The sequence below is a fragment of the Cucurbita pepo genome, chromosome LG02 (genome assembly GCF_002806865.2).
Source record: "Cucurbita pepo subsp. pepo cultivar mu-cu-16 chromosome LG02, ASM280686v2, whole genome shotgun sequence".
In the NCBI taxonomy this organism is placed as follows: domain Eukaryota; kingdom Viridiplantae; phylum Streptophyta; class Magnoliopsida; order Cucurbitales; family Cucurbitaceae; genus Cucurbita; species Cucurbita pepo.
This window is the reverse complement of record NC_036639.1, coordinates 597,044-623,246: the sequence shown is the minus strand read 5'-3', so window position 1 is coordinate 623,246 and position 26,203 is coordinate 597,044. Positions and strand designations below refer to the sequence as shown.

The 26,203-nt window shown below is 35.8% G+C and overlaps 6 protein-coding genes and 1 long non-coding RNA gene across 11 annotated transcripts; 4 read left to right on the top strand and 3 right to left on the bottom strand.

The window, feature by feature from the left end:
* Positions 1–2,283: 2,283 nt before the first annotated feature.
* Positions 2,284–5,860, top strand: LOC111788768 (maf-like protein DDB_G0281937). Its single transcript, XM_023669260.1, has 9 exons — positions 2,284–2,454; positions 3,531–3,602; positions 3,687–3,761; positions 3,889–3,969; positions 4,659–4,728; positions 4,810–4,901; positions 5,205–5,246; positions 5,351–5,431; positions 5,576–5,860. Exons 1-9 carry the CDS (start codon positions 2,428–2,430, stop codon positions 5,645–5,647), a joined length of 612 nt encoding a protein of 203 aa, XP_023525028.1. The 5' UTR covers positions 2,284–2,427; the 3' UTR covers positions 5,648–5,860.
* LOC111788767 (sugar transporter ERD6-like 6) lies at positions 5,829–10,093 on the bottom strand. 2 transcript variants are annotated; one of them, XM_023669259.1, is made up of 19 exons: positions 9,556–10,093; positions 9,387–9,449; positions 9,223–9,312; positions 9,090–9,149; positions 8,943–9,008; positions 8,788–8,853; positions 8,636–8,711; positions 8,491–8,555; positions 8,316–8,408; positions 8,143–8,223; positions 7,988–8,072; positions 7,369–7,415; positions 7,218–7,280; positions 7,070–7,129; positions 6,921–6,986; positions 6,760–6,819; positions 6,239–6,353; positions 6,036–6,144; positions 5,829–6,003 (listed from the first exon to the last, which is right to left on the bottom strand). In XM_023669259.1, exons 1-19 carry the CDS (start codon positions 9,745–9,747, stop codon positions 6,000–6,002), a joined length of 1,461 nt encoding a protein of 486 aa, XP_023525027.1. In that variant the 5' UTR covers positions 9,748–10,093; the 3' UTR covers positions 5,829–5,999. The 2 variants fall into 2 exon arrangements, with proteins under 2 accessions (XP_023525027.1, XP_023525026.1); XM_023669258.1 differs by having other exon boundaries at positions 5,829–6,144.
* A 201-nt stretch (positions 10,094–10,294) lies between these two features.
* LOC111788764 (probable DNA-3-methyladenine glycosylase 2) lies at positions 10,295–13,419 on the top strand. Of its 4 annotated transcripts, XR_002814224.1 has the most exons (4): positions 10,295–11,768; positions 12,515–12,652; positions 13,076–13,130; positions 13,235–13,419. XR_002814224.1 is itself a non-coding variant. In XM_023669255.1 (2 exons), exons 1-2 carry the CDS (start codon positions 10,678–10,680, stop codon positions 12,534–12,536), a joined length of 1,113 nt encoding a protein of 370 aa, XP_023525023.1. In that variant the 5' UTR covers positions 10,295–10,677; the 3' UTR covers positions 12,537–12,901. The 4 variants fall into 4 exon arrangements, 1 of the variants encoding a protein (XP_023525023.1); XR_002814223.1 differs by having other exon boundaries at positions 13,076–13,419; XR_002814225.1 differs by lacking the exons at positions 13,076–13,130; positions 13,235–13,419 and adding an exon at positions 12,940–13,050.
* A 687-nt stretch (positions 13,420–14,106) lies between these two features.
* On the top strand, positions 14,107–14,855 carry LOC111788766. The gene is made up of 2 exons (XR_002814226.1): positions 14,107–14,223; positions 14,594–14,855. It is a non-coding gene; the product is annotated as an uncharacterized LOC111788766 (long non-coding RNA).
* Positions 14,621–16,150, bottom strand: LOC111788765 (protein RADIALIS-like 4). Its single transcript, XM_023669257.1, has 2 exons — positions 15,610–16,150; positions 14,621–14,864 (listed from the first exon to the last, which is right to left on the bottom strand). The coding sequence occupies exons 1-2, from the start codon at positions 15,922–15,924 to the stop codon at positions 14,829–14,831; spliced, it is 351 nt and encodes a 116-aa protein (XP_023525025.1). The 5' UTR covers positions 15,925–16,150; the 3' UTR covers positions 14,621–14,828.
* Positions 16,151–17,397: 1,247 nt separating this feature from the next.
* Positions 17,398–19,764, bottom strand: LOC111788763 (tubby-like F-box protein 5). Its single transcript, XM_023669254.1, has 5 exons — positions 19,383–19,764; positions 18,739–19,117; positions 18,539–18,626; positions 18,342–18,474; positions 17,398–18,251 (listed from the first exon to the last, which is right to left on the bottom strand). The coding sequence occupies exons 2-5, from the start codon at positions 19,099–19,101 to the stop codon at positions 17,606–17,608; spliced, it is 1,230 nt and encodes a 409-aa protein (XP_023525022.1). The 5' UTR covers positions 19,102–19,117; positions 19,383–19,764; the 3' UTR covers positions 17,398–17,605.
* A 3,532-nt stretch (positions 19,765–23,296) lies between these two features.
* On the top strand, positions 23,297–24,139 carry LOC111788844. Its single transcript, XM_023669392.1, has 4 exons — positions 23,297–23,417; positions 23,487–23,605; positions 23,687–23,820; positions 23,952–24,139. The coding sequence occupies exons 1-4, from the start codon at positions 23,366–23,368 to the stop codon at positions 24,082–24,084; spliced, it is 438 nt and encodes a 145-aa protein (XP_023525160.1). The 5' UTR covers positions 23,297–23,365; the 3' UTR covers positions 24,085–24,139.
* Positions 24,140–26,203: the final 2,064 nt, after the last annotated feature.

Genomic DNA, 26,203 nt, shown 5'->3' with positions numbered 1-26,203 from the left:
CTTCCATAATTTATTACTCACATAATTAATTATTTTAATATTTTGAGGTTAAATTAATAAAAACAATTGTATTTTCAACTTTGTAACTTCACAAATATTCATACATTTTTTAAAATTTCAATAATAATAGTATTAAATAAAAAAAAATCTAAAAAAGACTAATTACTTTTGGATAGAAATCATCTATACTTTATTTAAAAAAATATATTTAAATTGCTAAGAGTGTTTTAAAAATACCCTAACTTTAAAAAATAACTTTACCTTTAATAATATGTTTAAAATTTTTAAAACTAGTATTAACACATTTAATCTTTAAAAAAAAAATAAAAAATTATTATTAACCAAAATATGGATAAAAATCGTCAATAGATACTTCATAAATTATCTCCAAATAAAAAGTGTTTTTAAATTATTAATTATTAGTATTTTTTAACTTAAACAAATAAAATAAGGTGTTTTTAATTTAAAGCTATCAATGAATCTTTTGAAAAAAAAAAAATTAACACGTTTGAAAGTCATTTGGTATTTTTTTTATTTTTTTATTTTTATTTTTTGAAGTTGAGATATTTTTGACATTTTTTTTTTAATTTAAATGGTAAAGTTGGGTACTTTTAGTAATTTGTTCTTATTTTAACGTTTATTTTAGTTCAATCGTGAATATGGATTAAATTATCGACCTATAGAAATAATTGTCGATATTTTTATTTGCTAAATTATGATTAGTGGACGAACTTTTAAAATATTTCAAATGGTTTTTTTATATTTATTTATAGAATTTTAAAGTATTAATTTAATTACTTACGAATATTTTATAATTATTAGTTTAAAAAAAAGTTAATTTAATTGAACATGTTTGCACATCTCAAACAATATACAATGAAAGTGTCTTGTATGACTATAAATGGAAGGTAACTGAAGCATGTGGAAATAAAATTTAAGTTTATTTGTTTAATTACGTTTTTTTTTTCTTATTTCAAATATGTGACAGTAAAACTTCGAATATTTAACTTTTTAAAATAAAAAATGTATTACTACGTGCAAATGTACGTGTTTTTTAATTTAAAATTAGCTTTTAACTTATAAATTATTTGAACAGAATTTACAATTACTATTAAACTAATTTAAATGGCCTTTTAATTAAATGTTTTTTTTTTTTGAGATTTGGACGTAAATTATAATTTATTTATTTACTTATAGGTTTGAATTATTTATTATTCAGAATTTTTAAAATATCAAATTATTTTTTCAACTGATTTTAAAATTCATGAAATGACTACTTTTATTTTCGTGAGCAATCTACTTTGTTTTATTTAGGCAACTGTTTGACTTTTTATTATTCTTATACAAAAATGATTTTTAAATTAGAAAAATATTTTGGGTTCGTCATAACTAACCTTCTATTTTGAGACAAAATTGTCTAAGTTATTTTTTTAAATTATTTAAAATAATCATATTTATCTATATTATATGGTGCATTAATAACTAAAATATTATAAAATTTAAATATTAAACATTCACAAATCACGATACATTATTAACATAGATTATGAATGTCAAATATTCTCAATTTTTATACTGTAATATATGGTTGAATTGTAACTCTGTTTTTCGGTAAAAAAAATATATTAACTCACAAATCGACCCAAAATTTTAGTTTTAAAAGAATTTAGCTCAACTTAATCTAAACCCAACTCCATCCTATCAACACGCTTAGCAAAAAGTTAGTTTTTTGTCGTTTTATAAATGGGAAGAGTAAATTGGTTAATATTTAGAGGGGAGATGATCTCTAAATATGATGTCCCATATTGGTTCGGGAGAAGAACAAAACACCATTTATAAGGGTTTGAAAACCTCTCTCACGCGTTTTAAAGCCTTCAGAGGAAGTCCGAAAGAGGGCAATATCTGTTAGCGATAGGCTTGAGTTTAGACTTGGGGCGTTAGAAATGGTATCAGAGCCAGACACCGGACTATGTGCCGGCGAGGAGGTCTTCCCCGAAAGAGTAGACACGAGGCGGTGTGCCAGGATGCTAGATCCTAAAAAGAGGTGGACTGTGATGTTCCACATTAGTTGAGGAGGAGAACTAGGTTGGTCCGTACACTAAACTTTTAGTCAACTATTAATTATAAAATCAGTCAAACTTACAGTAAATACGGATAAACTAAAGGGGTCCTTCTCCAATATATCTTGGGCCGAAATTGGAAAGAGCCCATTTTGCTCTGAAGCCCGTTTGAGAGAAGCCCATACGAAGTCACAAACTTGATCAAGTCCAGAGACCCGAAAAGAGGCGCAGACAATTTTCGTCCCGCCGAGAGAAGATAGTAGAGCTATCTGCTAGAGACGCTGGTACATCGATTCGAGTTAACGCGCCATTCATCAGTAATCAGTTACGAGCTTCAACTTTCAACTGATCGGCGACGCAGGGAGTTATGGAAGCTAATTTGTCTTCGTTTAAGGTACGGCTTGTTTCCACTCTTTCCTGCCTTTTTCCGGCTTGTATGAAACCGAAATCTCTGGACGCGCATACTCTATCAAGGATGAATCTATTTTCTTCAGTTTTCTATCTTCTTCATGATGCGTTAAGATCCAGGAACTCTTTTTCAAACGATTTGTTCGTTTCTTGGCTGTGTTTGTGACATGGTTCTTCGAGTCTGCTTTCTAGCAATCGGCATGGCGACTGCAACTACCAATATATAGCTGATATTTACTTACCTTTCAGAAGAAATGGTGTTTGTTTGCAGTTGGTATTGATTGTTTTGTTATGCTCCACGTTGAGCTGAGTCTTTTGGTTTTGTTATGCTCCACGTTGAGCCGAGTCTTTTGGTTTTGTTTTGTAAATTTGCAATGACGTTCACTGTGAAAGACTACACTACTAAAGCTAGCAGTGATCGTCAAGTGCTCTTTAACTTCGAGTTGACACTGCCTATATGTTTAAATTCGTCTACCTCATTGAGATCTCTGATCCGATCATCAGTACAATATGCAGAAATTCGTTTGTTTAGTATTTATCTAAGTACTGATTCCAATAGTTGAAGACAAAATACTGAGCAATTGCATAATCCAGACTTAAGGAAGTTTCTATTAGCGGTATTGTGAATATCAAATGTCCGTGTCGGTCCATCAATATGGGAATGTTGCGGATATTTTAAAAAATATCACGTTCATAAGAGTTTTAAACTATTCGTATTAATAAATAATCATCTATCAGTTCATCGTTGATTGTATTTATATTCTTACTGTTGTTAATTTCTAATATTTCTTGATCTTTACCACTTGTCATTGAGGTATTCGTCAGATTTAGGCGAGAAGAAAAAGATGCTTTTCTCGATGCTTAATCTTTTGATTTATAAAAATGCCAGCACGACTATTAGAAAGTTACTCCATTCTAACTATAACCTTTGACAATGGCCATTACATTCTGAAACAACTTTGAGAATCATCATCGATTTAACCTTGTGGGTTTGCTTAACTTTTTCTCTGTTTAGAAGCGCTCTTGTCCATTGTTTTGGTTTAAACGTGTGTTGTTTGGCAGATAATTTTGGGATCATCTTCAGAGGCGCGTAGAAAAGTATTATCTGAGATGGGCTATGAATTCACCATTATGGTATTTTCTACGCAGATGTACTTACATGACCTGAAAACTTTCCATTCTCAGATATTGGTTTAACTATCCTATCTCAAAATGAAGTCTGCAGATATTGATGAGAAAGCCATTCGCAAAGAAAAGCCGGAAGAATTGGTCGTGGCTCTTGCAGAAGCAAAGGTCAGGTATCATCTCGCGGTTCATTCGTTCTACACCGTATTCTGTGTTTCACAACTTCAGTACTGGGTTTGGTACGGTAGTTGGTGATTTTGGCTTTATTCCTTAGCTGATAGATATGTATTGTCAGGCAGAAGCCATCTTAGGAAGACTCTCTATCGATGATTTTAAGAAGGACGCAGAGCCCACTCTATTGATTACTTCTGATCAAGTATATATTTCATGTCCTTTGACATCGGTCCGCTTTTATATGTTTTAAGTGATGTCTTAATCTTCGATTTCAACCGCATGGAAAAAATCAGTGTACAATGTTCATTGCACGTCTCTTTCTACCTGACTCAGCAACGAGAGTAAGAGATTTGTTGCCTTCAAAATTGGCATATTGAATTTTCTTAGCATTTCCAAACTGATCAGAATCTTAGACATTTCTAATATTTCTAATTATTTGCATCTCTAAAACTGTTCTTGTCCTAAAATGAAAGATGATTACAGAAAGTTAATTAGAATGATTTTCATTTCTGACATCAATTTCTTTCTTTTTCTTAATATTTTGTGATTTGCTAGAAACTTTCTTGAATCATGCAGCCGATAATGGCTAGTAGATGCTCAATGGCCTTTCCTCAGTTTCTGTCCCCTTCACTAATAACCGAATAAATATTACCAATCCCATTTGAAAGACCTGCCGCCACTTGCTATGCCCTTGTTGTACTCATTTACTTTGAGATAGATATTATGGAACGGTTTGCTTATATTTTGATTCTTAGCCCCGTTGCGTATCGTATCCTAAAAACATAAATGATCTTTTCTTGATAACCTATACCATTCCACATTTTCTTGTTCTCTTTCCAAAGTTCCTCTTAGACACGCTATCTTACTTCTATTGGTAATCAAAATGTGGAGGTGGTGATCTATGAAGGTGTCGTCAGAGAAAAACCTGCCAGCAAGGAGGAAGCACGAAAGTTTTTGAAAGGTTTGTTTATATAATAGTAATGCTTTTCTATTTTATTTACCATTTCTGGAATGTTTTAGTTCGCAATGTTTTTTGTTGCAGATTATTCAGGAGGGCATGCAGCGACACTCGGATCCGTACTTGTTACAAACCTTAAAACAGGATTTAGGAAAGGAGAATGGGATCGGGTGGAGGTATATATATATATACATATATATATATATATATATATATATATATATTTGAATTTCTTTTGATGATCTTTATATTTCTCATTTACGAGTTCACGTATGTGCGCTGTGTTGTGGGACCAGCAGAATATAAGCTAGATACTGTTATTTTAAAATCGAGGGAAGGAGCTTCCTGTTCTGCTTCTATCCAATATGGATTTTCTGATTCCTAGCTACTTGTAGATGGCTACTAGAAGATTCTGATTCCTATCACACGTTTTCTTGTTTTCTTATTTCATTCGATATTGACGCGCTCTTATCTTGCAGATCTATTTCCATGAAATACCTGATGAAGTCATTGACAAGCTGGTAGAGATTTCGCTATATAACTGGTTGTTGGTCGTGTTTTCATTAGGAAGATAAACTTTTGTACCTTTTGTCACCTTGATTTTTTTTTTCCCTTTACATTTCAGATCGAGGAGGGGGATGTGCTGTATGTTGCCGGTGGGCTGTTAATCGAGAATCCTTTGATTTCACCCTATGTGAAAGAAGTGGTTAGTTTCCTTTCTTTCTATACTATTGAGTTTATTCTGTATGAACCCTGAACATATCACCAACAAATCGGTTGGGACGATCACAAATGTGTCCATCGTTTCAATTTATAGTAGAGATAAATTACGGATTTTGGGTCTCTGCAGGTAGGGACGACGGACAGTGTGATGGGACTTCCTAAGGCTCTGACTGATAAACTTTTGAAAGAAGCCATTTAGGTGCTATGGATAATTAATCACATTTCACCTCTATCTTATTTTCTAATCAATGAACGAATGATGTTTTGACGTACGTAGATCAAACACCTGAATTGATGAACCAATCAAATAATTAGGCAACCAGTTCAAGAAACTTGCACAAACTGTGCTAGTATTACAATGATACTACAAGACAAGGGGATTTCAGAGCTTTAAGACACTGGTATTTTTATATATTGAGGGACAATATGCATATTTACTATTTTGCAGTGCAGTGTAGGAGGATGGGTTCTTTCCAACACAGGCGGGGTATCAAAGAGAAACTAACAAAAACAACCTTCTTATCTGAAGGAAACTAACAAAAACAACCTTCTTATCTGAAGGAAACTAACAAAAACAACCTTCTTATCTGAAGGAGAACTGAATTTCTTCCAGTGTTCTTCCTTTCGTCTCGGGGACCCAGAGTATAATAAATGCCATTGTGAATGCACTTACAGACATGTAGATGGCGAACGTTCCTGCAACAGTAGCAGCAGCAGCAGCAAAAGCATGAGACTGAAGCTAATGCAATTCAAATATTGAGTGAGAAACAGCGAAGGAGAAAGAACAAACCTCCATTGCTCCATTCAAAGAGCAAGTTTGCAGTCATCGTGACTAACGAAGCAATGAACCAGTTGGCTAACGTTGCCAGGCTTCCTGCGAGACCCTTAATATTGATGGGAAGAATCTGCGGAACAATTTTTTCCCCTTAGACAACAGAAGACATAACTCCAACCAACTACGCTAATCGGTTATATGGAGCTTTAGATCGGAATCAATCTTCACAACCAAATACAGGTAAAAGTTGATTCTTTTATTCAGTTTGATTTGCACTTTCTCGCTAAAATTATCAAACATCATATAGTGTAACGACCTAAGTCCTATTGGGTTTTTCCTTTCGAGCTTCCCTCAAGGTTTTTAAAACACGTCTGTTAGGGAGAGCTTTCCACATCCTTATAAACGGTGTTTCGTTCTCTTCCCCAACTGACGTGGGATCTCACATATAGAGTAAGCCACAACAATAGGAAATATCTTGTTTTCACTTAAGTAAGTCTACGTTACTAGCAATTTCCGTGAATGGGGAGTGAAGATACCTCAGACATTATAATCCATGGAATAGCTCCAAGACCCAGAGAGAAGAAAACCACCAGGGCCTGAAGAAACGAAATTAGCCATATGAGCATTATTACTATAGGGAGAATACTTCTAAAACTCAAAAGTTTTATTGCGTAGTGTTGGTTCAAGCTAAACATACCACAACACCAACGACTGATAACGTACTCAGAATACCAAATAAATTGGAAGTGTCCGGGGTATGACCCTATTTATAATGTAGGGAAGCAGTGTTAGAGAAGAAATTTCCAGCCTTATAATTATAAATTACAACCACCCAAGAACTTTTACCTTCAAAAAGAATACAGAGGAAACAATTAAAAGGCTGAACGTCATTCCAGCTGTGGACACCTGAAACATAAAATTTTCCAATTTTTTTTTCACTCCCAAAAAAAAAAAAAATGATGAGTGGAGAACTGAGAAGAAATAAGAGACTTACAATAAGGAGAATTCGACGGCCTGCTCTGTCAACCAACCATGTGGTCACTGCAGTGGCAATAACCTAAAAGTCATGAAATTCCATGTCAATACCAAATTATCAGCCACGAAGGCATGGAGGTAATAGTTTAAGGCAATTCTTGAAAATAAACCTGGACTGCACCCAGCCCAAATGTAGCAGCATTACTTGATTTAACACCTGTTTCATACAAAGATCATCAGCTTTAAGAAATGAGGTTCCAACGAGATCCTTGAATTGAATAAAAGCAAAATATAAAACTAACTTATTATTGAAATCTGTGTACCAACGCTGTACTAGAAACTAATGCCATTCCAATAGAAGGAAGGAAAAAAAAAAAAAAAAATTTGAACATCTTTTTTAAAAAAATGTTCAACCTTTTATTTTATGAACTTTCAAAAATTTTAATAACATTTTTAAAGTATCTATAATATATTTTTTTTATTTTCTTTTGAAAATACTTTTGAACTTTAAAAATATTCATTCCATTTTTTTAAACAGTTTCAAAAATACCCTATACTTTATCTTAAAAAAATATATCAAATTAGCATCCACACCTATTAACATTTTGTAAAAACGTTTTGAAAAGTCATGTTCATACGGTAATAGTAAGGGTGTTTTTGAAGTTTTTAAAAAATTTAGAAGTGCAAAGTTTAGAATTATTTTTATTAATTTAGCGAGAAAAAAAAAAAGAAAACAATTAACTAGTCCATGCTACTTGCAATAAACAGTCGACCAGATTTTTTCGTTACCAGCAGCTGCAAATATGGTACTTGAATAGAACAAAACCGCATTAATTCCAGTAAGTTGCTGCAACATTAGTAATCCAATACCAATCTGCATTTTGGATCATGGCAAAGATCAATTAAACTCTCAAATATGGTTCTTGAATGAAAGCTAGTTATACCATCAAAGGAAGCCAGTATCTTCTCCGCTTAAGTTCTGCAAAACGAATTGTTGTTCTTTTGCCCGTAGTTGCTACAGATCTCTGCATCATATGCATCATCAGACAGATAAAAAATTGGCCAAACCATATTTATGTCTTGTAACCAGTTCTTGAGGAATTAGGTCACTATTTACCTTGATTTCATTCACTTCAATCGAGATATCAGCATCAAATCCCCGAAGAACTTGCAAGGATGTTTCAAACTCGTCCGCCATTCCCATTTTCGCCTGAACTTAGTTTGAAAAGAAGTCATAAACAGAACTTAAACATGGTAATGTATCATGAAGTTATCTACTCAGAGAAACTCACCAGCCACCGAGGAGATTCTGGGATGAAGAACAATCCAGGAATCAGAATCGTACAAGGCAAAATTCCTGTAAAAATAAGAAGGAAATGACAACAATCAAAACCCATTTCATTTTAGACAGGAAAAAGGATTCATCCAATGAATTACCCAGAATCGCAAGCAGTCGCCACGGCACAAAAAGACCAAGCAGATAAGCAAGCATTATTCCAAGGGTGATAGAGAGCTAGAAGGCAGCAAGAACAGAGATTATTAACTTGGGACACAATAGCATAGCAACACAAAATCACGGCGAAACCAACCTGGTTAACCGAGCCAAGGCCGCCTCTCAAGTTCTGGGGAGCTATCTCAGCAATATAAACAGGAACCTACAATCATCAACAAGCCTTCAATTCTCAAGATTCTGTTCGAAGCAAACTTGTTTTTATTTAACATAACCGATTGCTCAATGTCTAACCGTGTACGAGATTATTCCCACGCCAAAGCCTTCCAGCAACCTCCCCATGTAAAGGAAAGAAGAATCCTACAGAGCATTAAATTAACAAAAACACCATTATATTTCAACGTATTTGCAGTAATTCATTAGGATAATCATTCAACTTACCTTTGCAAATGATATAGCAAGCCATCCTATAATGTTAGGAATTGCAGCAATCATCAAAGACTGCAATGAATCTCAAGTCAAATTAATCTAAATGGAAATGGAAAATGGAAAATGATTCATGAAGGGATCTTACTCCTTTTCGCCCGATGTATTCGGCTATCTGACCACTGGATATAGCCCCAAACATGGCGCCCACATTGGATAAAGAACCGAATATAGAGTACTGAACCAAAAATCAGATATCAAAAGATCAATGTGATATTGGGGGAAAGAACAGAAGGCATTATGAATCCACACCTCGGAGACTGTGAGTTGAAGATCCTTCATTATCGAAGATTGCGTGGGAGATGAATAGCCACACTGCACCAAGTAATGTGAAATTATGTTGAAATTCAATCAAATTTCTCTCATGATTTTTCTTGTACAGTAACGAATACACATTAGAAGATCCAGAAACGATGATTACGGTAAAACCAAACTGGATTGGACCGAGCGCGACGATCAAAACGCAGGCAAGAACTGAAACAGAGTTATCACGAATGGCCTGGGAGGATCCCATCATACTCGATTGCCTGGATCCCATACGGTACCAACTTCCGGTGTGCAGGAACGGCTTCCTGAGATCCCTCGCTTCGTCATTCTCGTCTCTGAAACTCATCTCTTCTGCTCTGCTTCAAATCGACGATGATCTATTACGTCACTTTCCGATCAAAAAGAAGAAAAATAGGTTTCGTAATCAAATGCCAATCTGTTGGCCTGATCGCCAAAGAATCAGACGTAATCTTGAAAGAAACGAAGGTTATTTCTCGTTGCAATGGGAAAAAGGAAAGGAAAAATGGCAGGAAATAGAGATGGGAGAGGGCGGGAGAGATCACCCTGCCGTTGTCTGCTAAATTTATATATTTCAGCCTTGGAGGGTTGTGATTGTGCCACGATAGACCCGACCGTTTCCTCTGCAAGCGTTGCATTGACTCGGATGGGGGCCCAATAATGCAAGCAAAGCCTTTTTCTTCTTCTTGGATCTTGGCCCATATTACAATCATGGATCAGGCCCATGATCTTGGCCCAGCTTATAATCATGGACCATGGGCCTAGGGTGAGAGAACAAAAGAGCCTCTTTTTCCTATAATTTGGGCCAGCCCAAGAAACCTTGCCCAATGGGCGGAGGGTGGGAGAATTTTGAGAACGTGAAGCAGCGGAAAGTTGATTTCCCAGTCTGGAGGAGAAATCGAAAGCCAGTTGGGATCAAGAACGGAGGAGCGAGCGACCGGAGACGGAGACGGAGACGGAGAAGAGAGAGAGAGAGCCTGAAAGAAGAACAACAGCACCGGGATCTCCTTCTTCATTCGCCATGCCATTGAAAATTCATTTGTGCTTTCTGTCCTGTTCTATTTCGCAATTGATTTTCAATTTCTCTTTCTGTTAGGCTCCAATCACTTAAGCTCTGCACCTTGGTTATGAATTTCGCCCTTTTTCTGATTCTCCGCCGCCGTCGCCGCCGTTTTGACTCCGACTCTTACACTGTGTTTCCTCTCAACCGAAGAGTCTGAGTGGAGGGAAAATAGAGGTTGAATTGAATTTCTTACATATGGGAGAGCAAACGCAAGTGCAGGTTCAGACTCAAACGCAATCGCAGGCTCAGAACGCGCTTCATGAATCCTCCAACTCTACAACCTTTATTGCTCAAGCCACTATAGCACTAAGCGAGGTGATGAATGCGCCATCGCAAACCTCTTCTCTGCCATCCAAAATGCCTTTGCGTCCACGGAAGATTCGGAAGCTCTCGCCCGCTGAATCGGATCCGAATTCCTCTCAGATTGTCACCATTCCGGATGGGCCGAAACCTATCGTCACCGGGAAATCTCACAAGAGCAAGACGGCCCAACAACGCGCCGCCTTCGCGTCTGCTCCAGTGCTGCCAGCCCGATCACTTTCCTGTGAAGGCGAGGTGGAAATCGCGCTTCGGCATCTTGGGAATGCGGATCCGCTCCTTGCACCTTTGATCGACCTCCATCAACGTCCTACCTTCGACAGTTTTCAAACCCCATTCCTTGCCCTAACTAGAAGTATCCTATATCAGCAGCTGGCTTACAAAGCTGGCACATCTATTTACACCCGTTTTATCGCCCTTTGTGGCGGCGACGCTGGTGTTCTTCCCGAAACCGTTCTTGCCTTGAACACTCAACAGCTCAGGCAAATTGGAATTTCGGGTCGTAAATCTAGTTATCTTCATGACCTTGCTAGGAAATACCAAAATGGGATTCTTTCAGACACGGCAATTGTAAATATGGATGATAAATCGCTTTTCACGATGCTCACAATGGTGAATGGAATTGGGTCTTGGTCTGTTCATATGTTCATGATTTTCTCGCTGCACAGACCAGATGTGCTTCCTATCAACGATCTTAATGTTCGCAAAGGTGTTCAGCTTCTCTACAATCTTGAAGAGTTGCCTCGACCATCACAAATGGATCAGTTATGCGAGAAGTGGAGGCCGTATCGATCGGTTGGGTCCTGGTATATGTGGAGGCTTGCTGAGGCAAAGGGAGCTTCTTCGAGCGCAGCAGCAGTGGCTGTTGGTGCCAGCTTACAGCTGCAGCAACAAGAGCACCAGCAGGAGCAACAGCATCAACGGCAGCCGCAGCTTCTTGATCCACTCAATAGCATTCTCAATCTTGGGTAAAACTTTCATGTTCTTATTATATTTTTTCATGTTGATTCTTTCCAAGTTTTTTATGTTGATAAATGATCACGTAAGTTTGCGTGCACCTCGACTAATTCTGACAACCACCGACAATTATTTCCACATATTACATGTGGTTGAAGATGAATAATCTATATTTTTCTCTTTTGATGGATAGAAACTGAAATAGTCTTTCTTTGTTGTGTTGGAGCTTCAATTGTTTGCCGTGCAAATTGTGTTTCTTTCATCCATTGCATGCGGTGTATCATACTTATGCATGGTGTTTGAGGTGAACTCACTTTAAATGTGTTTCTTGGTACTGCATTTTATTGTGCCTTGCTTCAACAAACATTTACCACTCTAGATTTTATATTTGGGGTTTGGAGATGAATAGCCCAAGCCTACTGGTAGCAGATATTTGTCTTCTTTGGACTTTCCTTTACGAGCTTCCCTTCTAGGTTTTTAAAACACGTCTGCTAGATAGAGGTTTCCACACCAAAGAATGCTTCGTTCCCCTCTCCAATCGATGTGGGATCTCACAGGAGACTCAAATTTCTGTCTGTTGGATCCCGAGCATAAGATGTGTACTTTTAGGAGAAAAGAGAAAGAATAAGTTGAACAATTGACAAAGACTTAGTGCTGCTGCCGCGGAGATTTATCATTTAATTCATTTATTTGCTACTCTTCATGTGATTTGTGATACTTATTTGGTGATTGTTGTCTATGTGCCATATGATAATAGGGCCTGTGCTTGGGGGCAGTGACTCCGTTTGAAAAGAGTACATGTTAGCAAATATCCCAATCAATGTACCCACTGGATGAAAAGTATGCCAATTATGTGGGAGCAGAAGACTCGACAACGAATATTTGGTGCCTCGAGGTTGGATATTCTAAACATCTATGCTAAATAATGAAATGACATGTGCCATTTATTTTTCTTAGATTGGTTGACATCACTTGTATGGCCGTCAACATACATGTATCATATGGTGGTGATATTGATAGAATGTTCCTCTGAATGCCTGCTTTTAATGTGATTTAGAAACCGCTTGTTCATTTGCGCATATTCAATGACAGAACAGTCTGTAATGACTTTATGATCCATCTCTTACCTTGTTCTTCGTTTCAATTCTTCTGCCACATTGATCATAATAATCATAAATGCAGAGAATCAATATGTGGCTGTGGCATTTGTTGTGTAATCTTATCTTATGTCGCCCCATCATCTGTTTGACATGGTGGGGAGGAAAGACAGAGCTCAGTTTCTCATTCGTGTTTCTTCGTCTGAGAACTTGATCTATAGGTACACCACGAAGCTTGAATTTTGATGATTTTAGCTGGAGAAATGCTGCGGTTGGGTGAGTCATCTTCTCACTTGGAACCAAATAACTTTGAATATCTGAAAGTGACGAGACGTTGGCCAACTACTTCCCATTTTCATTGTGTTTGGTCTTTTGGGCAGAGCCGATTTCCTTGGCAGTTCTCAAGTGATGGGCCATTTTCTGTCCCATGCCATATGTTAGCATCAAATTGGCCTTTGGAGTGTAATGGGTCAAAATTGACATCCAACTAACTTACACGTCGGTTTTAAAGATGAAAGATGATATCGACATATTTAATATCCATTTGATTCGATTTCCATAGACATATTTAATATCCATCTGATTCGATTTCCATAGACATATTTAATATCCATCTGATTCGATTTTCATAGACATTTAATATCCATTTGATTCGATTTTTGTCGTTAGTATATGAATAAATCTCTATTAATTTGCCTCTCATGGAACTTATGTCTCTTTTTAACTTTTTTTTTTTTTTCCTCATTTTGTTAGTACCCTCGTAACTCCCCCTTCCATTCTTTAATCTCATACACTTCTTCAATTATTTTTTTCTCACTTCTTATATATCAAAACATTAAATAAATAAATAAATCTAGAAACTCTTTCATTTACGGGCATTTTTTAAATATAAATATAAGAAATTTTCATACCGAAATAGAAAAATTGTTTTCAAGTAAGTTTTTTTTAACTTAAAATAACTATTATTTTAAACTCTATTATTTTCAAAACTAATAATTTTATCTAAAACTAAGGTTAACGATATTTTTTATTTTTTATTTTTTTGAAAAATTATAAATACTATTGAAACTTTGAGATAAATTCACCATTAAAAGTGAACTTAAAAATGCTAAAATGTTATTTTAACCTAAATAATAATATCCGATGATTCGGATCGGTCCGTACAATGTAGGACCAGTTTTATGGATATTCCCGCGTCAATCGTTTCTCAAAAGGCGGACTCAAATTTTAATATCTCACTCTACCGGGAAGCACCTGTAATCGCGCTCTCCAAGAAGATCGTTCCAATTCTTTGTTCGCGCGGTTTATCAAATCGAATGAGCTATCTCTATCTTGTAATTCCAACTGCTACCTCATCAGAGTCGTAAAGGTCAGTAACACTACATGAAACTGTGAGCGACGATTTGCTCATCTCTGATTCCATTTTAGGAGTAGCATAATCAAATTTCTTGGTTCTGTTGCGGTTCTCATCTCCATAATGTCCTTTGTCTATCGCGTTATACATTTTATATCTGCTCTCCTGTTGAATCGGTACTCTGCACGGGCTAATTGAAGGTTGATATTAGGCGATTCTTTGCAGGCTCACGTAGAAATTTAGAATTAAGGCTGCTTGCATCTGATATATATATATATATATAGTTGGATTTATTAATCTTTTTAGTCTGTGTTCTGATATAACTATGCAACGATTTTTACATTCATTTGATTCGGTATTAAAAATAGCGTTAATCGATTCTCAGACTATGCGAAGTAGAATAAACAAGAGAAGGGATTAAAGATGGTGTATGCCATTTCAAAAGGGATTCCGCATGATGCAGGTACAGTTTTTGGCTAAGTTACAACAGTATTCTAGCTGGAATTTATTCATTTATTACATTTAGACGTGTGCTGTACTGATTCAGTAGCACAAACATTTCACTTTTATCTGCATCTGCACAGAACTTGTTACTGTTTATACGCATACCAGGCAACTTTTTACTGAAGCTTTAAATTCTTCTTGAGCATTTTACACTGCAAGAAAAGATGAGAATGAAAGGAAAAATTACATAATGGAGTATGGATTCCAAATTATGGTATCGTGTGCATTCGAGGTTAGAGATTATGTGGATTTCGTAGAAAGTGGAATACTTAAGGATAATGGAAAATCTTAGAAAATTACAGTCACATACTCGCAAGATAAACTTGCATTGGATCAGGGGAGTGCCCGCCATTTTAGTGAAGTAGTAGCCACTAGAAAAAAAGGGATGCATTCGCGGGATACGTGGACTGCATCGTTATTTGCGATAAATGCCTGTTTCAAGATTTGCAATATCCCATTGTCAACCTTTTTCTGTGATTCAGATGGCAGGCATGGCTACTACTCATGCACCATTAACATATTCACTCCTAATCATATTTCCTATGGAATTAGTATCCCTTTTTAACTTGATTTTGAGGAAACTTTCAGATTCTTTGCTTGATCTAGTGGGAAGTAGAAGTTGAATGTGCGTTGTTGTGAAGATTGATGAATTAAATTAGTCTTCCGTAAATACATTTCTTTCTATTAGCTTGGATTATACTGCGTGTGAATAAGCTTCGTGGCGTGGCTGACTAAGTGAACATTTTACCACACATCAAACGACATCTTAACAACGGCCAGTTATAGAATCGTCTCAATATATTTCTCCAGGAATTCTAGGACATAATTTTCTTGTTAAGAACATTTATTCTAATGTGCGAGTTGAAAGGAGAAGATGACTGAGGATAGGAATCAGACCTGGAATGATTTCGTAGAGGAAATATTCAGCAAGTAGGATATTGCCTCTGGTGGTCCGCCATTATATCCAACGTTCTTGTAGAGGGGTATTTGAACTTGCCCAGCTTCGATTTTGTTGACATCTCGCACCAGTAACTCATAGAGCCTTCTTACTTCCTCAGCTGTTTTCCCACCACCAACAGCCCTCGCCACGTTCTCAAAGCGGTCTGGTGTGTCCTGGTCATAGAAGGCTAATGCCTCCTCAAATTTCTTGTTTTCCCTTATTGTCCAGGATGAGTAAAAGCCATGTGCCGTCGTGCGAGAGCTTGAGGCCATTATTTTCAGTTAGTTTGGGACAGAGAATGGGGGGTATGGACGTTGGGATATGGCAGAGAAGCTTAGGGAAAAGAAGAAGCTGAGGGATGGTAAGAGAATTATTGTCCTTTGCTCCTTATATACTGGAGGTGGAGTGTTTGTGTAGTGGGATCGGTGCAAGTTGACGAATAATATTTAAGGCTAAAAGATATGATTCGTTTTGTTGAGCAGAGGGTAGTGAGAGTGTCAAGGGAACTGGCTGTAGTGAAATCCTTTGGAAAAGTCTCTTTTCTTTTCATTTAAGTATATCTTCAGAAGGTAGAATTTTCTGGAAAATTTACAGCCTGGTGGAGGAGGATTAGATCCAATTCTTAGCCCATCTCTTGACATTTAAATGTGCCCATAATAAAAGTTACAAATCACCTTTGAATGTGTGAAAAATGCTTTTGAAACTTACTTTTCCTATTTATGGTTGGGTTTTTCTTCCCTTTTCTTATTCAGCTGCACGCTATAATATACCATACACATTCCATCTTCAGTATGATTATTCCTTCTCTTAGAAATAGATGCACTGCAACTACAAAATGACTTTAGCTACAGTTTCATGGACATGACAAGTGCCTAGACATTTATCTTTTTTTCTTTTCTACTGAGATCTCCAAATTTTTTAAATTCTGATTTTATTCTTTCATTTATCTTTCAGTTTTAAATTTTTAGTTAAAAGTTTTTATTTATTTCAACCTAAGGACATGAGAAGAATTTAAATCTTAGACCTATGATTAAGACAGGTTCTATGTTATTTGGGACATTTTAATTAAAGTTTTTCAATTTTCTATAATTTTTTTTGTTATTAGGCTACTATGTATATCAAAAAAAGAGGGCTGAACACGATCAATTATCCAGGTATCATATCTTCAAATTTTACTTCTAAGGTAAGAATTAAGACTTTGATATAAAACTTGTGAGAACTAAATATAAGTTCTGAAAGTTTGAGAAATAAAATAAAAGCAAATAAAATTTTAAAATTTTAAAAACAAAAAAAGGCATCAACAGAACTTTTCTCACATAAAGGTTGTGACATGAACTCATTTCTTTTTTCCCTATCCTATTTGAAATCTTGCTTTGGTGGGCTTCCTTCAAGGTGATACCCGGAGATCTATCTCGTTTAGTAGCTTGGCAAAGGTCGTGTTTCAACACATACTTAAAGAGAGTGTAGGAAGTGTAGGTTCGTTACTTTAGCAAAAGTCGTGGCTCAAGCTAGCTTTCTGCTTTGATTTGGATGATATTCTATATCATGTACTCATGTACGTATACATGCCGTGCTTCATGTTCTATTCTAGGCTTTCAAAATTGGACTTCACTTTAACTATGAGTTGAACTTTAATTCCACAATTAACGTAGTCCTGCAAGACGTGCCGTTTAGCGGCCCACTCTGAACGCATTCGAAGGGAGTATCCATGGCAGTTTATGTAGTGTGATCTCAGGATTTTGGAGTATAGATAAATGAACTCTGCTGAATCCGAATTGGACGAAGAATTAGATGATACAGATTTTGGAGCATAATTTAGATTTACTACCTACCATCATCGCAGATTCATAATTGTTGCCTCATTACTGAATTCAATGTCTAAACCAAGCTACTTCCCAAAATAATATATACAATTGGAAAATTTTTGAGCGAGTTGTTGAGTGATGGTGTCTGTCATTCACAAGCTGGCTTGGTATCAAAGCTACTAAGGCAGATTGCAAACGCTTGGAAAGCTGAGAGAGGGTAGCGATAATCCATCGTGAAAATATCCTTCCCAATCTTCCCAAACTGCAGAATCACTTTTTCTTGTTCAGCTGCAGACACATTCTCACTCGTCTCTGCTGCAGCAACCAGCTGGAAATTCTTCACAGATGCAACCGTGACACGCCCTTTGAAATTCAGGCACCAACACTGCAGCTGCTCGTGCCATCTTGGAGCTTTGTTCTTCAATACCAACGGTGCTGTCGATTCAAGAGGCTCGGGGGACGACTCCCATATCGGCTTCTTTCCTTTGCAACTCGACGTAGATGAATCATGGTCATCGATGCAGTCTTTAAACTCTGTTGGAGTTGGGGCAGTGCCGCCCTCCTCCACAGCTGCAACAGGTATCGAATGCATTGTGCACCTCATTCTCCTCGGCCCTCTGGTGCGGAGGACATTCAGCTCGTAGCTTACGGCAGCGACTTTATAGTTGGTTGGAGTTTTACTTGGAGAAACCTGTTTCAAATGAATTCTTCGTTTTGATCTACTAGTTCGCAATTTTGGGTCATGTGGAGGCTGACTGTCATAAATCGAAAACTTGGTCCCCAGAAAATTTGACCTGATCCATCATCAACTTTCATGTCAGTTCATTAATTAAAAGCAAAGCAACCACCCTGCAACCAACGTAACTGTGGCGGCCATAGCTCACCTCAATTTTCCAATGAAATTGTTGCTTGCTCGAGAGAAGTCGTCTGGAAGTAACGATACAATGAAATCAGTACTCATTGCTCGTCGGATTCTTTTCGCAGTTAGCAGCAGTTTACTTAGATTACCAGACAGAGCTATAAATAAACAAAAAAAAAAAAAAAAAAAAGAAAAAAAAAAAAANTACCCCGATTTGATTACCAGGGCTTAGGCCGAGATAGAGCCGAAACGTTGAAGTTGCCCTTTCTCTTTTAATGAAGCACTGGATTGGCGTTTCTCTTGGTCCCGGCTATTAAATTAAGTCAAAAACAAGGAAGAATAGATTCAGATTTAAAGCCCTGGTTGTTAGGGAGCTCAAAATCTGCCTTGAAAATGACAAAGGATGAACTAAACTAAGATACCTGCATCAGGGAAATTGGGAAGGTGATCCACCCACACTGTTCGGGAGTCCTCACAACTTCCTTTGTAATCATCCGCCATGACCTGCAAACTGAAGCACAGGCAACAACATGCCGGCGAGAAGGCCAAGTGGTCTCACTCGCTTCCACTCGTTGAATTATGTCCAATAGAAGCTCGGGCGGCAAATTCGCCCACCGGCTCTGTTCGATCGGAACCGGAGAAGATGACGAAGGCTGCTCAGGGACAATATGCGACTTCCCGAGATGACGCACTTGAACTCCCTCCCTCACTTTTCTCGACGAATTCCCACTGCTTTCTCTTATTTCACTCTGCTCGCTAATTATGCCTCTCAGAGGCATCGTCATAGCAGTATTCGCCTCACTACACAAAGACGCCATTGAGATCAAAAACTCCGATTCAAATCTCAGATAAACTCAACGGAAAACAGCAACAAATACGCATGATACATTCAAATCATCAATTCTACATGAGTAGCCTCGTTGAGATAACAGATTCAACACGTAAAACAAACAGAAACACTCATCAAACGTTACGGAAGTAAAATCCGAATGACTCCAATCGCGTTCCTCACATTTCTAATTCATTCCGAAACTGAAAAAAGAAACGATTCGATGAAGACACGTACCGCAAAAACAAGAACAGCAACGGAGAAAGCCGCGAGAGAAACAGATATCCAGAGATCCTGTGAAACTCGGATGATTTTGATGGATTGAATTCCCGTTTTAAATCGAAAAGGCAGCAATGTCTCGGAAGTTGCAGACGGCTTTTGAAGGAAGAGAGAGTGAGTGGGAGAGAGAGAGAGCGAAGAGGCTAAGATTTGAAACAAAAAAGCTAGCCAAAAATTCTTTTAAAGCCTCTGTGATTCCGCAACACAAGGTCGTCTCCTCCGTCGTCACCGCGTCGCCGTCGCCGCCTCCGTCACGGCGAGTGCCAGGGTCACCAACAGAGCTCTTCGATTTTCGTTCCTGCGGATCTTAAATCCTCATCGTCATTTTATTAAACATTTTTTTAACCACCCCGTTCCAAGGTTCTCGTCCATTAAACTCGTGGGTCAATTCTCCTCTGTGCTCGCTCACTCTAAAATATCCGTGTTCCCTATGTCACTTGCTGATGTGGAGCATTCTAATTGGAGGACATACTTGAGGTCCACGTTTACCTACGGTAGTCTCTCTGTAGGAAGTCTGATGCACGTTCTTTGTAATTACATACCATGCCCCGGGCTCACGTGAAGTTACATTATTAAAATAATATATTACACAAATGGGTCTGAAACATATTTTCGGAATCCTAAAATTAATAATTATTTTAATAAATTTATAATATAATATTATGAAGCAGACAAGTGAAATATACTCTTTAAAATATCGGTCTTAAAGTAGTCAATTTAGAATTTTGAAATTATAAGGTGTCTTTCACATCGATTTAAGGTTAAGAATATTATATTTTAATTTTATTTACAACACTTCCCTATTTTAAAACACATTCCATTTAATTTTCCACTTAAATTATATATTTCATACCAACCTTAATAATTTTTAAACGATAGATATTTAAACATTTAATTTTATATTGAATAGACATCTAACAATGTATTATATAATTTGGAATGTTTTATCTAATAAAACCTAAATTTTTTATAAACTTAATCAAAATAATATATTATCTTATTATGGATTAGGGAAGAATTTTATAATTGAAAATAATAGAAGAATGAGTGGAAGGAACGATGTCGAAACTCGTTAGAACATGTTTGGTAGTACATATTTAGCAGTTTTTGCCTACACTCTCACATCTCAGGTCTACATCTATGTATGGACATAGCCTTTTAACTTTTTTTATTTATTATTATTTAAATTGAGATTTTTTAATTAATAAATGAATTAGCAAAATTTAAATGAAAGATACCAATTGCAATCATTTTCTAATTTTAGAGTCTATTTAAAAATAAAAAAAATTATAGTGTAAAAGGATGAAAATGGTGTTAATGGTTACATCAATGCGTTGAATTGGGTCCCACTCCACTGTTGATTAAACGACTCAGTTCCGGTTCGTGTTCAATGAACCCATGGATTCGTTAATGCAACCATGCTTGATTCACACGTGTATTACTTTTCCATAATTCATTAATATTTACACCTATTTAAAATAATTGATAATTACACCAATTTTATTATAAAAAACTCTAAAATTAGGTAGGTTTGATTTAAAATAATTATATATTAAGTGTTTTTTTTTAAATACTTCAAATAAATAAATCATGCTAAAAGAATTTGTATTAATTTGACGAAATAATTTTCATATCTTATCCTAAATGATTGATAAATATCGATGAATTATATATTTTTAAAATTAAATAAGGAAAAAGAAAAGGTTAAAATAGGAAATTAAAGTGAAGATTTGAGTTGAAAAGTGATAAATGAGAAAATAGACCAAGTGCGTGAAATGTGTCAAAAGGGAACCACAATTGCACGTGCAGCCCTTGCTTATTACAAATGTATGCCACGTCAGATTATTTTCACGACTATTATTATTGTTATTTTATTACTACTCTTCTTATTAATAATAATGATGTTAGTTTTTAACCGACGTGGGACTGAGCCGGCCGGTCCAATGCATGCCAGCTAGATTTTATCAGCATCCATGAGGCTCCTCGACCGTGTGGTCCCCACATAAGAGATTTTGATTATAATTTTAGAAAGATTATAATATTCATAATCCCTAAATTTATCCAAAATACCCTTGATTTTTTTTTATTTTTAATTTTCAAAATAGTAAATAATTAAAAAAATAAAAACTAAAGGCTGAGGGAAAGAAGCCATATTTGAGGTGGAGGGTTTGGTGGGTGTCTATGTTGTGTATGGGTTTAGAAGGTGAAACAAACCAAACAGATAATTCCAAGCAAATACAAAATAAATAAATAAATAAATAAAGGATATATTATGATAATCCGACATTAAATATATTTTCATGCACCATAAAAAGATATGACGTCACAAAATCAAAATGTCTGCCACTTGTCGGGTAGGGATTGGTTGGATTTGGATTGGAAGTTTGAAGTAGCCAAAGCCAACTCATAATCTTCCTACATGGAAGCAGCCATTTTCCTTCTGTCCTCTCCCTTTTTAACCCATCAGTAATTTAATATATTTACTTCCAAAAATACAATAATTAAATCATAAATATTTAAATTTTCATAGAAATAAAACACATACATGAATTAAAATCAAATCAACCATGGTCTAATTAATGGTCAATTCACATAATAATTTCATATCATTTAATACGAAAATCTATATGCGACATTTTATTATATAATAATGGAATTACATCAAAATGTTCCTCGAATAAATCCTATTTATTATATTAAAAAAATATAAATATTTATTTAATATGTTTGAATAGTAATTAGCGGGTGAAAATTAAGGTAAGTTGGAGGAGTTTGTTAAGAAGGTATGGAATCGTGGGGACAGCCATTTGGCTATCTTGTCGGTCGGTAGTCGATCTATTTATTTATTAATTTATTAATTTGTGACCGTTTTTGCCCAACCCGATTCTCTCGGCTTCTACTTGTATGATTTGAATTGGGCTGGGCCCATTATTTCCTTTCCCCTTTCAGTTCCCTTGGCCCACCCATTCTAGATTTCCTTCCATCCTTTTATCTTTGTCGCCATTCACCGATTCAATTGCTCAATCTAATGGAACTAATTATTTAACATAGCTGTCCCAATGTCACTATTTTTTCACAATTTATGTTCAATTATTCACATATTTCTAATAATGTTATTATTCTAGATTAATCTTTTCATAATTAAATCATTACCACTAATTGATTATATATATATATATATATATATATATATAATATTATCAAGTATACGATATCGAGACTTTTATTGACTCTAAAAATATCAAAATTGAAAATATAAACGACCAATTTATTAATAATTTAATTGATTTTTAATAAGAGCAATAGCTACGTAAAATCAAGGAATAAAGTACATTTAATTAATTACAAAATAATTTAGAAGATGAGTCAACTAAGCAGGCATCAAACATGGGCTTGGCCCACATTGATCGGTCCATAATCCACAATATGGGCCAAAAACAACGAATTGGGCCTGTTGCGACCATGGGCTTAAAATGGCCCACATTGATCGGTCCATAATCCACAATATGGGCCGAAAACAACGAATTGGGCCTGTTGCGCCCATGGGCTTCAGAATAAAAGCAGCACGGAACCCTGATGAATCAGGTAAACGTGTATTTAGATAAGCAATGACCAAAGTCAAGAAGCTTCCATTTCTTAGTTTCAGGTTAGTCAACGCCAAAAACCCACCAAACCGGCGCAGAAATCTGTGGGCTCTAATAAAAAATCCGGATTTTTAAATTTAATAAACTAAACACCGACGAAACCTATCGTTGTCAACCAATTAACATTAAAAAAAAAAAAAAAATTTAGATAAGATCGGAGCTAAGAGATAAAGACACACTGCTAGCTAGACGCCAATTTTGTGTGTATATATATATATATATATTTGTTCGTAATAACAAACCATATCAGATTATCAGCAATTTAAAGAGAGAAAAGAAAAGCTTGTATTTTGAGAGATGGGTTCTTTAATGGCGGGTTGGGATTCTCCGGCGAGTGACCCAGAAGAAGGTAAAGCTTTTATTTCTATATTTTTTTTTTTTTAATTTAAATGAAATTATTAATTGTAATTATTTGCAGTGAGTCACCGGAGGAACAAGTCATTGACGAAGGAAGAGATTGAAGCGTTTTGGAAGACGAAGAAACAGTTGCATGAAGAACATCTTAGAGCCATTTTGAGTCCGTTTCAGAGCTGTGAGGTATGGTCTGGTTAAGTCAACTGTGTTCTGACTTTTTATGTTGTAATTTTGTGTTTATTTATTTTTATTTATTTTTGGCAGGAAATTAAGAAGGTGGAATTTGGTGGAAATAATCTTCAGCGGTCAAGCTCTGTGCCTCCATTTAATACGAGGAAGGGTTTCTTGGACATGGAGTCTGAAGCTGGCTTAGACAACAAGCCCAAGAAAAATGGCTGGTAATTTATTTATTTAATTAATTGATTTCCATTTTTATATTAAATAAGTGATTTTTATTTATTTTTTTAAATATGATAATTGGAATATTTGAATATGAGGGTTTATGACAAAAAACTTGCGGTTTCATCAGGTGGAGAAGAAGTAACTGGGCATTTCTAAACGAACCGCCTGTGATCGAAGGATCTGGCAACAGCTACGTCTCGCAGTTCCACGTGGCCAATGTTTCGGCTTCCAGACTTGGTCGTGGTGGAGTCGGTGCTTGAAAAACCCGGTCGGATTTGTATGTGTTCCCATAATGTAAAGAAAAAAAAAAAAAAGGAGTAATTATATTAGAATTCTTCTGAATTCTAGTGGTCAGTTTATAATTTTATGGGTTTTTTTTATATTTATTTTTTAAATCATTTTATGACGTGGAAGTATTGTGTAAAAATATTAGATATTTTATATACACAGTCTCATATTGAGATAATTTGTGTTTATTTTCCTTTATTGCTATGTTTTATCAACCTTATTTTAAATATCTCACATATAAATTATTAAATTAATGAATGTAAAATGTTTTTAATAACAAATTTACCCGACATGAGGTAGATTAGGTGTATTATTGACTCACCTAAGAGGGAAAGTAAGGGGCCCGATTCCATGCAATAATTAAAAATGTTAAGCATTACCAAACATTATAATATAATTAATAATATTATATTAAAAATAAACATCTGTGGGGCCCACCAATATGAAGGCCATGCGTATTTTCAGGAAGGTACTGGTCAGTGGCGGTAGGTGGGTGCCTACGTCATGAGAAAAGACAGGATAGGGTACCCTAATAATATCAATGCTTTCTAAAAGTAAAACATATATGTATGAGAAAAATATATTATAATATATTATTTAAAAATAATTAGAGAAATTCTTTCAGTTGGGCCTTTGGGCCCATACAACGTCCAGACTGCCTGATTGCCAGTTATGGGCTCGGCCCTAAAATTTGCGTTACAAGGCCCATGTAAACAGTTTTTGTTCCCCCTTCTTTCTTTCCCGACATAATGTAGACGTTAACTTAAGGGAGAGGGAAACCATGCTTAGGCAGCTACGCTTTTCAAGAATGCCACAATATTATAATCGTAATTATGAGCATAAAAGAATAATATGCACTTTTTATCGTCTTGGAAACATGGCATTTAACGACGGTTCAAAATGGTATCATTTTGTTTAGGGTATACTATTAATCTCTATTTTTACACAATTGTCTCTCATTTTGACGGGTATACTTATAATGTAGATTAATATGACGTCGAATGTAAACCAACGACATAACGAACCATCGTCTCATTGTACCCTCTCTTGAAAGTGTGTAGAAAAGCAAGGAGAGAAGAAGAAGAAATTATTGTGACTCAAATTCAAGTACACGAAAGAGAGAGAAAGATGAGGCAGGATTTTGGTCTCCAATGATAAAAAAGCAGTGTGGTGCTCAAAGTTGGCACATGATTGGCTACTCAAATCCCTATGAAAGCGTTCCATCCAAATCTACTGCATGAGTGCAAAATTATGGTCAAATAAACAATTCAACATCATACTCAATTACTCATGCCCCTTTAAAAATTACAAAATTAAAAGTCTCATTACAACTTTATTTCATAATTTCTTTTGTTACTTTCATTCTTCACGTATAGTCGTCTCTTCACGAATTTAAAATTAGATAGAGGTTGTCACATTTATATAAAAAATGTTTCGTTTCAATCTCCAACTGATGTATAGTCTCATAATTTACCTTCTTCGAGGCTAACATCCTCGTTAGTGCACTGTTTGGTGTTTGACTCTGATGTCATTTGTAACCGTTCAAACTCACTACTAATAATATATTGACCTGTCAATCTCACGATTCTAAAATGTGTTTGATAGTGAAGTTTACACCCCTTAAAAAAAATGGTTCACGATCTCACAAATGGTCCGAAAATGAAATGATGAGCGTCAAAAGGAAATGAGGGACACAAAAGCTGAAACGGGCACAGCCATGCCGATGCCCATTCCCACCAACCACTGCCGCTCTGCTTTTATTAATTGCTTTAAATTTACACATTGGGAGAGCCAGAGGCCCCCATTATTAAATCAATGCATAGGCGCGTGGCCCCGTACCTTGTTTTTTAAAATTCAAGCCCAGGTCAAAGGGTGTTGCCCTTGCCCGACCCCATGCCCGACCCCCTCGCCCCTACCCTACTCTCCAGTCACTTTATCAAAGATTCACAAATGTGGATTATTTTTTCTTAATTTATTTCATTTTTTTTTAATTTAATTTAATTTTTTAAAATATGGGTGCAAAGTATATAATAAAATAATTTTTATTTTTAAAATAATAAGGTATAACCATAAGTTAAGTTTTGAAAATTA